The 15,256-nt window shown below is 36.5% G+C and overlaps 3 protein-coding genes across 3 annotated transcripts; 1 reads left to right on the forward strand and 2 right to left on the reverse strand.

Moving 5' to 3' along the window:
• Window positions 1–1,104: 1,104 nt before the first annotated feature.
• On the reverse strand, window positions 1,105–3,462 carry LOC130429726 (carcinoembryonic antigen-related cell adhesion molecule 3). The gene is made up of 4 exons (XM_056758448.1): window positions 3,414–3,462; window positions 3,015–3,332; window positions 2,638–2,931; window positions 1,105–2,555 (listed from the first exon to the last, which is right to left on the reverse strand). Exons 1-4 carry the CDS (start codon window positions 3,460–3,462, stop codon window positions 2,419–2,421), a joined length of 798 nt encoding a protein of 265 aa, XP_056614426.1. The 3' UTR covers window positions 1,105–2,418.
• A 3,164-nt stretch (window positions 3,463–6,626) lies between these two features.
• Window positions 6,627–10,865, forward strand: LOC130429722 (uncharacterized). Its single transcript, XM_056758443.1, has 6 exons — window positions 6,627–7,019; window positions 7,142–7,482; window positions 9,253–9,543; window positions 9,668–9,808; window positions 9,971–10,006; window positions 10,120–10,865. Exons 2-6 carry the CDS (start codon window positions 7,251–7,253, stop codon window positions 10,470–10,472), a joined length of 1,053 nt encoding a protein of 350 aa, XP_056614421.1. The 5' UTR covers window positions 6,627–7,019; window positions 7,142–7,250; the 3' UTR covers window positions 10,473–10,865.
• Window positions 10,866–12,580: 1,715 nt separating this feature from the next.
• On the reverse strand, window positions 12,581–13,836 carry LOC130429964 (uncharacterized). Its single transcript, XM_056758819.1, has 4 exons — window positions 13,658–13,836; window positions 13,216–13,536; window positions 12,839–13,124; window positions 12,581–12,767 (listed from the first exon to the last, which is right to left on the reverse strand). The coding sequence occupies exons 1-4, from the start codon at window positions 13,722–13,724 to the stop codon at window positions 12,581–12,583; spliced, it is 861 nt and encodes a 286-aa protein (XP_056614797.1). The 5' UTR covers window positions 13,725–13,836.
• Between the last annotated feature and the right edge of the window lie 1,420 nt (window positions 13,837–15,256).

Consider the following 15,256-nt stretch of genomic DNA (forward strand, 5'->3'; position numbering starts at 1 on the left):
CGGGGGTCTTGACGTGGGAAGTCCTGGGGGGAGCAATCTTTGTCGGCTCGAAGGCTGGAAGGCCAGGCTGAACCCCGGCTGGAAGCCGGTTGCTCCACCGGCAGAACCGGCCTGGACGCTGCTCCGCGACGCCTCTCCCTCTTTCCCCGGACCACAGGGTCAATGGCCAACTTAGGCATTGACCGTGGGGGACATAGGGAGTTCTGCGTCGGAGGAGTTAGCAGACATCGTCCCGGAACCTCTCCTCCCCCACTCGCCGCGGGCCCCACCAGGGGGAACAGGGGCTGTGGAGTTCAAACCAGAGGGTACTGAGTCCCCCCGGGTAGCGGCAGCCAGGATGAGGCCCTCTGGAACTGGATACCTGACCATGTCCGCAAACCCTAGGGGGGCTAGCAACCTCTTCTCCGACGGTGTGAGGCGCCAAGTGAGGCAGCAGTTGAAGACGGTGGAATAAGGGTGTTAAAAAAGAATTTATTTAAACAAGAAAAGACAGGAACAAAACCAAAACCCACGAGGGGGTAAACAGGACACGATAGAAATAATAGGAAACAAGCAAACAGGAACTAGACTAACTAACACTAACTAACAACACTAGACATGAACTAAACTAAACACTTATTTAGACTCACGCAACAGTAACAACAGAAACCTAAGGGTATGCCATGACTCCGCCCAAAGACCAAGAATAAACTTGACATGATGGCGGACTCATGACAGTTCTGCTAAACACAAAGGAATATATGAAGTTTATTTCCCAAATGAGATCAAATTTATCCAAAAACATGTTTTCTTATTATTCCAATTAATATAAATCAAACTGCAGATGGTTTGTTTTGATTTAAGCCATAATAACAACCAAAAAATACACAGTAAAACACAATAAAAACATGGTAACAAAAAAAACTAATAAGAAGAATGTCTTGTCACGATGGCGCCCCCTTCCAGTGGTTCCGTGTGTTACATCGAGTTCATTTTAATAAAAATGAAATAAAGACATTGAAATTAAATTGTTGCCTTTATTAAAATTATGCATACCTAAATATAATTATAAATTACATCAAATTATACCATTTTAATACGAATGATGTAACTTGTTGTTATTTTCATGAGCCATATAAAACGTGACTTGTTGATCACAATTTCTATCCATGTTTAACATATACGTTACAAATGATGTAAAAACAGTTTTAACAACGTTTTGTGGGCATACAATTCAAGTTTATTTATAATGCGCTATTCACAATGTTTATTGTAGATCTGTGAAAAGTGAGAAGCGCATTATAAATGAACTTGAATTGAAATTGAATTTTCACAATGTGCATTGTTCCAAGGCAGTTTTACAGGTGAAAAATAGACAAAAAAGGTAAAACACAACAAGGTGCATGGTGTTTATAGAACAAGCAAGATCATTCTAGTAAATAATATCTAATAAATGCAGTCTCCTGGTGGTTTATCTAGGATATTATGCATTAAGAGAATGCTTGGCTGAAATGATGTGTCTTTAAATTTGGAGAGGTTGTCTAACCCTCAAATAGTATCAGGAAGGCTATTCCAGAGTTTAGGTGCTACGTATGCGAAAGCTCGACCCCCTTTGGTGGATTTATTTATTCTAGGTGTTATTAAAAGTTTGTATTATCGGGCATCATGTTTTGAATATACCACTGTATTGGGTACATCTCAAAATATTAGAATATCGACGGAAGTGGTATTAAAAGCAACCTGGGCTTCCATTACACCCGATCAGTGCTTTTCTTACTTTTCAGAAACCTGACATTTCTGTTTAAAAGATTTTTTTTATTGATCTTTTTTAATATTCTCATTTTCTGAGACACTGAATTTTGGGTTTTCATTATCTGCAAGCCATAATCATCAACATTTAGAGAAATAAAGGCTTAAAATAATTCACTCTATGTGTAATAAATCTATATAATATTTGGGTTTCACTTTCTGAAATGAGTGACAAAAAATATTGACCTTTTTAATGATATTCTTCTTTTTTGAGGTCTGTTTTTCTAGACATACAGTGAAGGACTGGTTATGTCTATGGTATGACTGGTGGTAAGTTCTTTAGAAGTCACACGTTTTCTTCCTGCGTGTCAACAGTAAAGTGACATAGATTAAGGTCAGCCACCTACATTACTAACCCACATCAAAGAGAAATTAATTTGAAAGCACGTTGTTGCTGAAGGAGAATATTGTTGCGAGGGAAAATAAAAAGTTTGTTTGTAAAAATATGCCTGGTATACAAGGTGTAGTTGTAAGCAGCTACGGGGCCTTATTTACGAAAACGAAAGTGTTATTTTAATAACAACCCATGTGTTCATTTTAAATTAAACTTGTGATGTACATGAGATGACAGCACATATCAGTGACCTTAAAAAACCTAGTTTAGAACAGCAGATTTAGTTCCTTTTTGGTCTATGTTTGTGCTCTCTTCTGTTCATCTCGTCTGGATCTGATGTCATAAACCAAAACACCTACAGTAGCCAAGCCCACCAGAGCTGAGACCACCAACTGGATCACAGCTTCAGTGGAACCACAACAGCATACACAGTCTGAGGTGATACAAATACAATATCAGACATATAATACAGACAAATATGATGTTAATAAAATGAGAAATCACAGCTGTCATACCTGAACACGTCTGACAGACATGAGTGATGTCTAGATGTTGAGTTTGGTTTGTGATGGGATTGTTGATGACACATCTATATCTGTTTGTATCCTGATATTCCACCTCCAGAGGTAGAGAGAGTCTGATGTTGAGATCAGACACACTGATGCTGGACAATAAACTCTTTCCTTTGTACCAGGAGAGACTCACTTGTGTCACATTCAACACTGAACACAACACCACACATTTTGAGACTGGAGATGATGGAGGATTCTGTGAACAGTAACTGGTGATGACAGGAAAAGGCAGACGGGCTGAAAAAGAGCACATCGCCCTAAAGTTGAAATTGTGCAACATAAGGGGGTTGTCATTGAAATTTGTACATAACATTACTCACCATTCACAGTCACGTTGTACGTTTTTCTTGCCACTTTATTTCCAATGATCTGTGCTTTATAGACTCCAGAGTCCGCAGTCGAGATGTTCTTGATGGTGAGAGATCCAGTCTTCATGTCCATCTCCATTCGGCCGCTCAATCTCTCGTTCCCTTCAGAGATGGTTCTGCTTGATATGTTGAGATTAGCTGTACAAGAATCTCCACACATCCACATGATCAAATCATCCTCCTGTATCTCAATAACATCAGTGTTTAAAGTGACAGAATCTCCCTCCATTACCGACACGACCTTCACTTCATCAGCATCACCAAACAAACCTGCAGAAAATATGAATGCGATTATAACAGCGTTGTCTTTTTACTCCGTTCGTAAACAATAAAAAAAGATTTGTAGTTTACCAGCAAGAGGCCACAAACACAAACTAAGCACAGCAAGCCCGGGGATCATTTTTTACAGTATTTTCTGAACGTTCTGAGAAACAGTGCGAGGTGTGAATCCTCCCTCAGCACGAAGACTGTACCTCCCTCAGACACGTCACATCAACTGTGATTGCATTCGACAGTTTTAGAAGAACTTTTTACATTTTGAAAGTGATACAAATATAAACAGATGGAATTTTAAGAGCATATTATTTTATTAAAAACTACAACTCTAAATCTTGTAAACTTTTACATCAAGCATCTTTGTTTAATATAATTTTAGGCTTAAAAAGATCAATTATCATGCATGTTAAAAAATACATGCAAAATCTACAGTCATCCACAATATGAAATACATGTTATCTATCAGTAAATCTGTATTGTGTATTAAACGGATGTTGAGTGTATAAGGTTGATGTTAGGCAGGACCGGAAGCCCTTTAGCCACACGTACACGTTCACACACACTTTCTCTCGCTCGCACAAGCTGCTTGTCCACCCGACAGAGAAAGAAAACCACATTTGTTTCCAGATCTGATTAAATGAAACCAATCTCAAGCAGACACTGGAGGTCACGGCCTTAAAGAAGGTTTGATAGCATGACACAAACACACGGTGGTCTTCTGTTATTTTAATAAAAAGTGACAAAGTAGATCTACCATTTAATGACCAATTTTATACCATTTATTTGTTTAAATAGTTAATCCTAGTAATGTAGCTGATTTTAAAGTCAATCATCTATCTCTTATTAAACAATTAATGGCTGTCTGAATTACTTCTTACACTCTTGCACCATACAGCTCAATACGGACTTACATATACAGATCAGTACACAAAATCTGAATAAAAAGATTCAAGAATGAAATAAATGAATATTATTAAAGCTGCAAGCAGCATTTAGCGGGTTCGAGCAGTCTAAGGCCTCTATTGGCCTTGCCATTGTCAACTAGGCTCAGGAATGGCACCGTAACAAATCCACAACGAATGACACTCTTCCACACCAAGAAATATGACAGAAACGGTTGGTAACTTTTAATACAGACCATGCATGCGTACACTCGTATGCAAAAACGGGCGTAAACCGATAATACCTAAGGGACGAGTGCAATAAACCATTTCTCATGTCTCTATGATGATTTGTTGCAGAGATAGAGATCTTGCTAAACGGTTGCTAAGCTAACCTGTTCGGTTGCCATGGGTGTCAATTAATACCTGTCAATTAATAACACATCAAACCACAAGTCAAACGAACCAAGCCCCGTGTCTTTATAATATTCTACTGCAGAGATGTAGGTCTGGCTAGACGATTGCAAAAAATAATCTGTTTGGTTGCTAAGGGCGTGGCTTGGCAGCTGTCAATTGATAAAGAATGAAGCCATTAGCAAAACAAAGCAACTCCTGTGTCTCTAAAACATTCTATTGCACATATATAGGTCTTTTTTTTAATACAATGCACATTCTTCAAAATAGCTTATTTTGTGTTCTGAAGAATTGATAAAAAAAATACGACCAATTTAAATAGATAATTGATTCACATTCATGGTCTGCAACAATATTCCAGAAGACCTTGCCATTTAAGTGATGCTTATTTGGTTGAGTCTGGTGACTCTGAAGGCCATTGGAGTACAGTGAGCTCATTGTCATGTTCAAGAAACCAGTTTGAGATCATTTGAGCTTTCTGACATGGTCGATTTTTTTTACTGCTGGAAGTAGCCATCAAAACATGGACATGGTTGGCAACAATCCTCAGGTGGTATTTGTTATCTAATATATCCCATACCATATATCCAATTGTTTCTCCATTTTGATGCTCGGTTTGAACATCAGCAAGTGTGTTTACCACGTCTAGAAGCCAAAATGGATTGAGTTTATGCTATGTGACTGGCTGATTAGCAATTTGATTAGCAAATGATGTATTTATTAAAGACAAGTTTAAAATAGTAATTTTAAATGTATGATATTTCACCTTTTTGACTGTTGTGAAGGCATGCCTCTTCCGATAAGAATCACATGTTGCATGCTTGTTTTGTGTCATAATATGTATAATAGTACTTAATGGCAAGTCAGTTGGATTAATTATTAAGGAGTGGTGACCTTCACCACACTCGTTTCACGCTAATATAATAAAGGACCCTGTTATGGTCACAAAAAAAAACTCAACATGTTTTTGATGATTATTGACCTAGAGAGTCCAGAGAAATGTACTGTGGTGGAAATTTTGTAATTGCTTGAAAATCCTTGAACAAGTTTGCAAAAGTAGGTTTTATACATCATCACCAATAACTCACAAACCATTTGATAGACATCAATGGTTCAAGAGGCAAAGTTGTTATGAATGAGGAGATCTATCGTTTGATATCAATAGTTTGTGTATTAGTCAAATGTCACATGACACAAAGTTGTCCAGGCCACCAAAATACATGTACATTTTGCCTTTTTTAATGTTTTAGCGCCACCTAGTATCCAAACGCCACCTTCCTTTGTATGTGACCTTGGAGTGATGGTCTACACATATCATCTGAGCCCCATGATGATATGTTAAGCCGTTCTGGATTTATGGCCATTTTAATGTGATAGGCTCAGACCATTTTAAGTTTTGGCGTCCCTAAGCAGCGGTGAAAGAAAAATTTCAACTTTTTTTCAATTATTATTTACATTCACACTCCACAGAACTCATCAGCGTTGGTTTGTTTCCAATAGGGCAAAAATCCAGGGACTAGTTCATTTTTTTTTTTTTCATAAAATGCTAATTAGCGAAAAATCTATAATGGCGGAAATGAAATCGGAGATATACGTTTTTTAAGTTTTGAGCCAGTGATTACACTGATATAAGACACTTGGGTGTGCGATAAAAAATAAAGTTCTTTTGTGCACAAAAAAACACGACACATATAACGGACTATCAATGCAATAACAAGTGTACAGATTGTGAGGCTCGCGCTGAATGAATTACCGCGTCGTGACACAAGATGGCGCTCGCACTCAGCATCTCAATTACCTGGCCGATAAACTGGCAGTCTTATAACTGAAACTAAATTTCTCACATTTTAAAGAGATCTACATATACTTAGCATTTTATTAGGACATGTTACTTCTATACTAACATTTAAATCAAGAAAAAGGTTCGTAAAAAAGGTGTAAAATTGGCAGATAATACTGAGCAGTGTGCGGAAAAAAGTAAATAATGAAACTTGTTCGACCAGTTAATGACGATGTGAAACATAGAGGCAGGGCTGTGATCACGTGTCTTTTCAGTGATTTAATGAAATGCGCGGAAGAGGACTGGGATTTAACTTTTGGAGTTTTTATTTTTTTTATTTTTTGGACCGACGTCAACGCCAGTAACGAATGGACCTCCGTCAATATAAACAATCGATCAGAAGTCGGCTGGATTTGGTCATATCGTTTAGATACGATGCGCTTTTTTATAGTCACGTGAATCAGTTTTGATTGTTTGTACGATGACCAGACGGAACGCCAACAACAGTGACAGTTTAATATCTACTGTGAACTTTACTTAACTACATAAAGTAACTTCACTACAATATGACGATATCTGTTTTGTTTTTGTGCTTGTTTGTGGACGGTAAGTAGGCCTACTTCAAAATAAATTCGCTTTCACTTCATCATTGCGCAATATCTGTGGAATCCTATGATACAAACACTGTCACGAATCCTGTGTGTTTCTTACATCGTTTGTTTCTCCAGGTGTGTTTGGTGTTGATGCAGATGAAGTGAAGTCCGTTTCAGGGATGGAAGGACAAAATGTCACTTTATACACTGATGTGACGGACATACAGACAGCTGATCGGATTGTATGGGTGTTTGGACTGAACGCACGCGTATAGCTCAACACAACATAGCAGCTCGTAAGATCTCACTATATGAGGATGTTCTCGACGGAAAATTCAGACAGAGACTGATGCTGGACCGTCACACTGGATCTCTCACCATCACAAACATCAGAACCACAGACTCTGGACTTTACGAGCTACAAATCCTCAGAGGATCGGACGTCATTTCCAGGAGCTTCAGTATTATTGTTTCTGGTTAGTATTTTGTGTCATTTTATTGGTATTGCAATGGTTTAATGTACTCTAATCAGCATTGGGTGTTACTAGTTACTAAGTAATTTGTTACATTAATTTCGTTTTTTTCCCTTAAAAAGGAATGTAAGGGATTACTCTAATTTTATCTGTAATTTACTTGTTTACTTCTGATGCAATTAAACTAAATACTGTGTGTAATATACAGTGTTGAGTGTAACTAGCTACTAAGTAATTAGTTACTGTAATTTGATTACTTTTCCCTTGAAAAAGTAAAGTAAGGGATTACTCATTTGTTTTCTGTAATTTAATTACACTTACTTTTGATGTAATAAAACTAAATACTTTGAGAAATATATGCGTGTGCAATAGTGTAATTGACATCAAAATTCAAAGTCTTACTTTAAAATCTGTGCTTTAATGTATAATTGTCACATTTGTAATACTTTGGTGAGTTAATAATATTATTTGAATGAATTAAATGAGCCGTTTCATGTCTATCCTTGAATCACTTAACTAATCAAGGGCGATGTAGGATATAGAAAGTAATTAGTAATGAGTAACTAAATACTTTTGGACAGAGTAATTTGGACAGTAATCTAATTACACTATAGAATATGTAATGAGTAACTAGTAATTAATTACTTATTCAGAGTAATTTACCCAACACTGGTAATATATGTGTTTGCAAAAGTGGAATTGACATCAAGATTCAAAATCCCTGCTTTGAAGGTCTCATGAACTGCCCTTGTATGTTGTTTTATACTGTTGTATGAAGTCTAGTTATGACGTTCGCGTGATCTTTACATTAAAAAACATCAAAATCAAGAAGTAATAGGCTATTTTCTACACTGGTTTTGAGGCCAGCTCTGCAAACGCTCGGTTTTAATGGACGTGCCACATTGAAGACTTTATACGTAAACGCCCACCGCTTTGATTGGATAACAGTTTACATAGTAAAGGTATTTGGAGGCTTCTGTAAATTTGGTTTGAGACATAACGTTAGGTTACACATTTGCACCATTCACAGTTTTCGCAGGGCATCCGTTTTATCTGGAGACCTCCTGTGATTTATAAATGACCTCCACACATTAGTATTTCATGTGACGCATTCGCACGGGATGACTTTACTCAAATTTACTGATTTATTTCCCGAATCTCGTTAATCTCGTGCGAATAGTGCTCAGCGCACATCAAGTGATCTCTAACAAGCAATAGTGACGCATAGTACAAACATGTTTTACTCGCATAAGATTGCTGCACCATTCCTATCGGATCCAATATTGAAGGCACAACACTGCCTTTTAATTTTAGTCATTCCACAAATCCAGTGTCGATCTCTGACTTGTTCGCAAGGGAATGTTGGAGAAATTAAACGAACAAACGCTACATGTTTTTTCCCACATAATCCTCACATTTGTAGTACTTTGTTGATTTAAATTATTTATTTGAATGAATTAAAAGAGCCGTTTCGTGTCCATGCTTAAATCACTTAACTAATCAAGGTTGATATAGAATATAGAAAGTAATAATTAAAATTTTTTGTAGAGAGTAGTTTAGTAGTACAGTAATAAAAAAACACTATTAAATATGTAACTAATAACTAGTAATAAATACTTTTTTGGAGTAACTTCCTAAAACTGACATATATATTAATGTCAAATGGCAATTTTCCTTTATGGAGACAAACGTTGTCGAATCAAAATATTACAAAGATGATTATAGGAAATGCTTGTCTGATCTTTGACCTGTTTCTTTTGTTATATTTTGCAGCTCATCTGCCTATTCCTCACATCACCACCGACTGTTCACAATACTCTTCATTGAGCTCAAAATGTGTGTTGTTGTGTTCAGTGATGAATGTGTCACATGATGCGAGTCTCTCCTGGTACAAAGGAAACAGTTTATTGTCCAGCATCAGTGTGTCTGATCTCAACATCAGACTATCTCTACCTCTGGAGGTGGAATATCAGGATTCAAACACATACAGATGTGTCATCAACAATCCCATCACAGACCACACACAACATCTCAACATCAATGATGTCTGTCACAAGTGTTCAGGTGAGTCTGATTTGTTTGGTTGAATTAATACCACTTGATGATACGTACATTATTGTGAACTGACCTTGTAGATGTTTGTTGACATGTACTCATACGTGTCTGATCTATCGTTTTTTTCTGATAGAGTTGTCAGATGTGAGTGAAGAAGAGGTCCTACTTTCACATCGTACATTCATTATTGGTGCTTTTGTTGTTGCTGCTTTTGTGGTCGGTGCTGTAGTGATGATCTTCATCTACAAGAGATTGAAAAAAACAGATCAACATGGCAAGTGTTAGCTTACTGGTGTAGTAAACATGAAAGAACATATAAGCATTACTGTGTTAATGTAAACATTAAAAAAATATTGTATCTTGAATATAAAAAATAAATATATTTTATTGTTATGTTTTTTTAATATAAGCCCTAATTATTTATTTTTTCAAACAGGCCACACTTCTGGACCAGAAAATATAGAGCTAATTGGTAATATACTGTAAACATTTATATTGGATGGTTTTTATTTACTTTTGAACAATGTAACAGGTTAAACTGTCAAAGTGCAGCGTCTAAGTTACTGTCCGTATTTTTCTCTCCAGATAAAACGAAAACAGAAACAGTAAAGTACATCAAAGTGAAAGCAGGAGATCCTGTCAAATTGGACACTGGCGTTACAGACATACAAAGATTTGATCTGATACAGTGGAAGTTTGGGAAATTAAATGACACCACTAGCCCATTCATTTCCATAAATCGAATAAATAAGAACAATGAAGAATTACCTAAAAATGATGTCACTAAGAAATTGGGAGACAGACTGAAAGTTATCGGAGAGACTGGATCTATAACCATCGAGAAGAGCAAAACCACAGACACTGGACTTTATAAACTCGAAATCGACAGCAGCACAGATCAGATCTCCAAGTCTTTCTTTGTTACTGTCAAGGAGTAGTTTAAGTCTTTTTCAATGTAATAGTCAAAAATGTTTGTGATTATATGACTGCGGTGAACACAGCTTGCTGTGATATGAACATGAGTCTACAGTGCAATGGATTTACATTTTATTGATTTGTCTTTTATAAGTTTGTGTTTTCCCTCAAACCATAAACCTTTGCATTTGTTGTCGAGGTTTTAAGTGAAGAATTTTGCCGTTTGGCTTTAATTAATGTAGATATAAACATACTCCAATTATGATAGACTCAGTACGTGCTATTCTTTTTATTATATAACTATATAATTGTAATATGTAATATTGCATTGGCTTTGGAAACAATGTGTGTGCTATACTAATGCAATTTTGTAATTGTTTTAACTTGTTACATTCTAAATTCTAATTTTCTACAGACTGATCTTTTTTATAAACAAACTTACATTTATGCATTTGGCAGATGCTTTTATCTAAAAAGTGACTTGCATTGCATTAATCTTTACATTTACACTTTTGTGAATTGTTAACGCAATGCTCTTAGCGCACTGAGCTACAGGAAACTTAAGCTTAGCACCTTATTTCTCTCTCTTAAATGTTTGTCCCTGTACATGTAAAAACATAAAACAACAGAAAAGCAGGTAAATGTTATGACAAGGAACACTGAATTCAGAGAAACTGAGGACGCAACTCAACAAGCATCCTCTCAATGTCTGCTCTCTACTGCCCCCCTAGTGGACAAACAAAGTTGAACTTCAGTCTACTTGCAGTAAAAATTACGTTAATGTTATATATTTTATATCTGTTTGCTAAATGAATGATCTGGGTCGACTTTTGATACAATCTGTTAATATTAATTATAAATAACAATCAAATATTACAAAAGCATTTGTTGGTTAAAATGTTTTGAAATGCTAAAATGATCTAGATGTTTTTGATTCAACTTTACACAACAAAATCATCACAAAACACGGAACGACAGTCCCCATAAACGCTCACATTAAATAACTAGAAGTAAATTAGATTTAGATTTATATCACTGATTGACAGGGCGTTTGACCAATAACTGCGCCGGAGGAGGCGGGATGAGTGATCTACATAGAGTGGTCCAAGCGATTAACAGAGACGTTTCATAGACTTCTATTGATTTAATATCAGTCTAATGTTACGTGTATTATCTATTATTAAATCCTAAAGCTAGTTGTTACATAAAAAAGAAAAAACAGGAGATATGATGAGATGATTCACTATTCACCTAGTTAGGTCCAGTAAACGTCCAACTGCTTCAACAAGCGCGCTGTCATGATATTTTAAGATAGTGAGAGCATCTGGCCCCACAAAATGCAATACGGGTAATACAAATTCTGTCCTCATTTATTCATCATCACGTGGTTGTAAACCTGTATGAGACTCTTTCTTCTGTGAAACACAAAAGAAGATATTTTGAGAAATGTCTTTTGTGTTCAGACAATGAAAGTCAATGGGGTTCAGTGTTGCTCGGTTAATTCCAAATGATTCAAAATATCTTCTTTTGTGTTCAGCAGAAGAAAGAAACTCTTACAGGTTTGACGTGACATGAGGATAAATAATTTACGAAAGAAGTTAAACTATCCCTCTAACTCTATAGTGATGAAGCTGTTGATGTCCTGCTGCTCTAATACTTCAGAAGACAATTTCCTGTCTGAGCACACAGAGAGCGACAGACCACATGGACATAAAGAGAAAAATAGGTCGAAAATATGATGAGCTTTGCAGTTCTGTGTGCCATCTTATGGTTTGTGGTGTATACATCTCCTGTATAATACTGTCATGCAAATGTGTATGACCTCTTAATGCAATGTAGCGTCATTATGTTTTTTTTAGCTGTTTATTTTATCTTGTTTACTTTTTTTGCTTTTACTGCTATATTGTGAACGAGCGATATAATAAGTTTCTTTCTAGAATGGGAATATGTTTACTGACCATTCAACTGCTTCATTGCCATATAAATAAAAAAAGGTCATAAAACTAAAATTACTTTGTGTATCATTTATATTTATTCATTTAGCAAATGCTTTTATCTTAAGCGACTTACAAATAAGAAAACATTCAACACTCTTTGCACATCATAAAAATAATTAGTTTAAAAGCATATATCAGCGTTTGACTGATGTTTGATCTTTTTCATTCTCTTCAGCTCTTCTGGATCTGATGTCATGAACCAGAATATAAACAGCAGCTACAGCGGCCACGCCCACCAGAGCAGAGACGGCCAATCGGATCGAAGCTTCAAGGGTTTCACAGCTTGACAAGTAATTGACACAATCTGATGAAAAGAATTTGCTTATGTTCAGCTTTAAAGAAACAAAACTTTCATGTGGTTTTCCAGATTCAGGTGTGACTCACCTGAACACGTCTGACAGACATGAGTGATGTTGAGATGTTGTGTGAGGTTTGTGATGGTATTGTTGATGACACATCTGTATGTGTTTGTATCCTGATATTCCACCTCCAGAGGTAGAGAGAGTCTGATGTTGAGATCAGACACACTGATGCTGGACAATAAACTCTTTCCTTTGAACCAGGAGAGACACACATGTGTCACATTCATCACTGAGCACAACAACACACATTTCGACACTGAAGATGATGATGAGTTTTGTGGACAGTAACTGGTTATGACAGGAACCGTCAGACGAGCTAAAAAACAACACAACAAAAATCTGAAAGTGAAAAGTAAAAGTTCATCTGTAAGTGTTTGTGTTGTGTGAGTCTGGATTATTATACACACCATAAACTGTGACGATGAACGTTTTCCTTGCCACTTTATTTCCAATGATCTGCGCTTTATAGACTCCAGAGTCTGTGATGGAGATGTTTGTGATGGTGAGAGATCCCGTCTGATCGAGTTTAAGCCTCTCACTTAATCCTTCAGATGCGAAGATGATTTTAGCTGATCTGTTCACGTCTGCTATACGAACGTCTTCAGATCCAAACCTCCACAGTATGAGATCATCTCTCTGTATTTCAGAAACATCAGTGTGTAAAGTGACATTTTCTCCTTCCATCACCGACACTGACTTCATCTCATCCATCTCAACACCAAACCCACCTGAAGAACAAAAGCATAGCAGCAAATACATTCATTTAAAGTTTACATGGTTGGAGGTAGATAAGTTATTAATGTTCAGAAACGTGTTTCTCAAACCGGATTGAAATTGACTTTAACTTACCAACGAAGAACCACACGCACAAACCGAATAAATGAAAATCTTGAGCCATCGCTTGATTCAACTTCATTCGAATCGTGTCACACTGACCAGATGTCGCTTGCAAATGTTCTCTTGACAGGATGCATACGCTGCCTGCCTGCGGTTACACATTTTTGTTAGTACAGCACTGGCCTAGAAATCTTAGGAAATACCTGATAAAGATTTTTGTAGATCATAAAAGAGACCACAACAGGTTTCACTTCTTTGACTCATTCTTATGGCGCAGTTATAATGAATCACATTCAGTCACAAGTGTCACACGCTGAGGTGTTGCGATGATCTGATTTAATACAATGCAAATGTATTTGTTTTTCTAATATTTAGTGGGGATTAAGACACTTGAAATATGAAACATATCACATTGTTGAATATTATACATTACAGCATTACATATTCCATCTGAATCTGTCACGGGTCACCACCTGTCAGCATAAACGTCTTGTGGCTGTTGAATCAAAGAGAATTATAGATTGATATAAATGGCATGAAGGCCACTAGACCAGTCCTATATGTAAAACTGACCCTAAACCAAATGCCGCAATCTGATTGGTTGAGAGAAATGTTTTCTTATGGCTTAATGAAATCACACTGATGCATATGGTGGTGGATTTAAACTTTACAAAATGTAAGGAATTTTGTCCTTATGTTAAAATTGCATTTTGCGGTTTAAGAGTGAAGAGTAAGATAGTTTAGTGTGTAGGAATGTATGTTTAATATTAGCTTCATAGAAGGCTTATTAACATTGTAAAATACCAAGCAACACAAAACTAAGAAAGCAATATTTTAAATAAGATAGAAATAGACACATTTTCGCAACTGATCAATAAATCCTTGGTGTTTCGAGTCAGATCCATCGGCGTGGCTTGTTGGTTTTGACTAAATCCTTGATGATGTCAAGGTAAACATTGCTCCTGGCTGTGGGAGTCCCCTTCAAAGAGCTCACTTCCAAACTCAAGTAGGGGTCTATGCGGGTCGGAGAGTTGGGCGTGCCGGAAAGTTTCAACTCCAATATATGCAACCTCCCTGTACCTTAATTTTACGTTTACAATAAATGTGATATGATATCAACACAACCCTATCCTGCTTCTTTTCGTTTTCATTTGAAATATATGTGGTTTACATTTACATTTAGGCATTTGGCATTTATCCAAAGCGATTTACATTGCTTTATCCTATACATTTTACATAGGTATTGGCAATCCCCTGGGATCGAACCCACGACCTTGAGTTGTTAAGGCAATGCTCTTTCCACTGAGCTACAGGAAAGCTGGTTTAGGTAATCTGATGTGATTATTTTCATTTTTAATCTAATGAAATATGATACAAAACACAGAGTATAGATACCCTTTGTTTGTAGTATCTTTATAAATTAATCTGCAGGTGCTATTTTTCATATTTAAAATCTTCGATTCAAAAACACTACGATGAAAGGTGCATTTGGATATGGGCCAATAGCGTTTAAGATGATGTGAAACAGGCAGCTTTTGCGATCAATTGAATAGATCGTTCGCCACTCCCCAACCTTTCGGAACGCCCAATTTTTATTGAACAATTTAAATG

The sequence above is a fragment of the Triplophysa dalaica genome, chromosome 10 (assembly GCF_015846415.1).
Source record: "Triplophysa dalaica isolate WHDGS20190420 chromosome 10, ASM1584641v1, whole genome shotgun sequence".
NCBI lineage: Eukaryota > Metazoa > Chordata > Actinopteri > Cypriniformes > Nemacheilidae > Triplophysa > Triplophysa dalaica.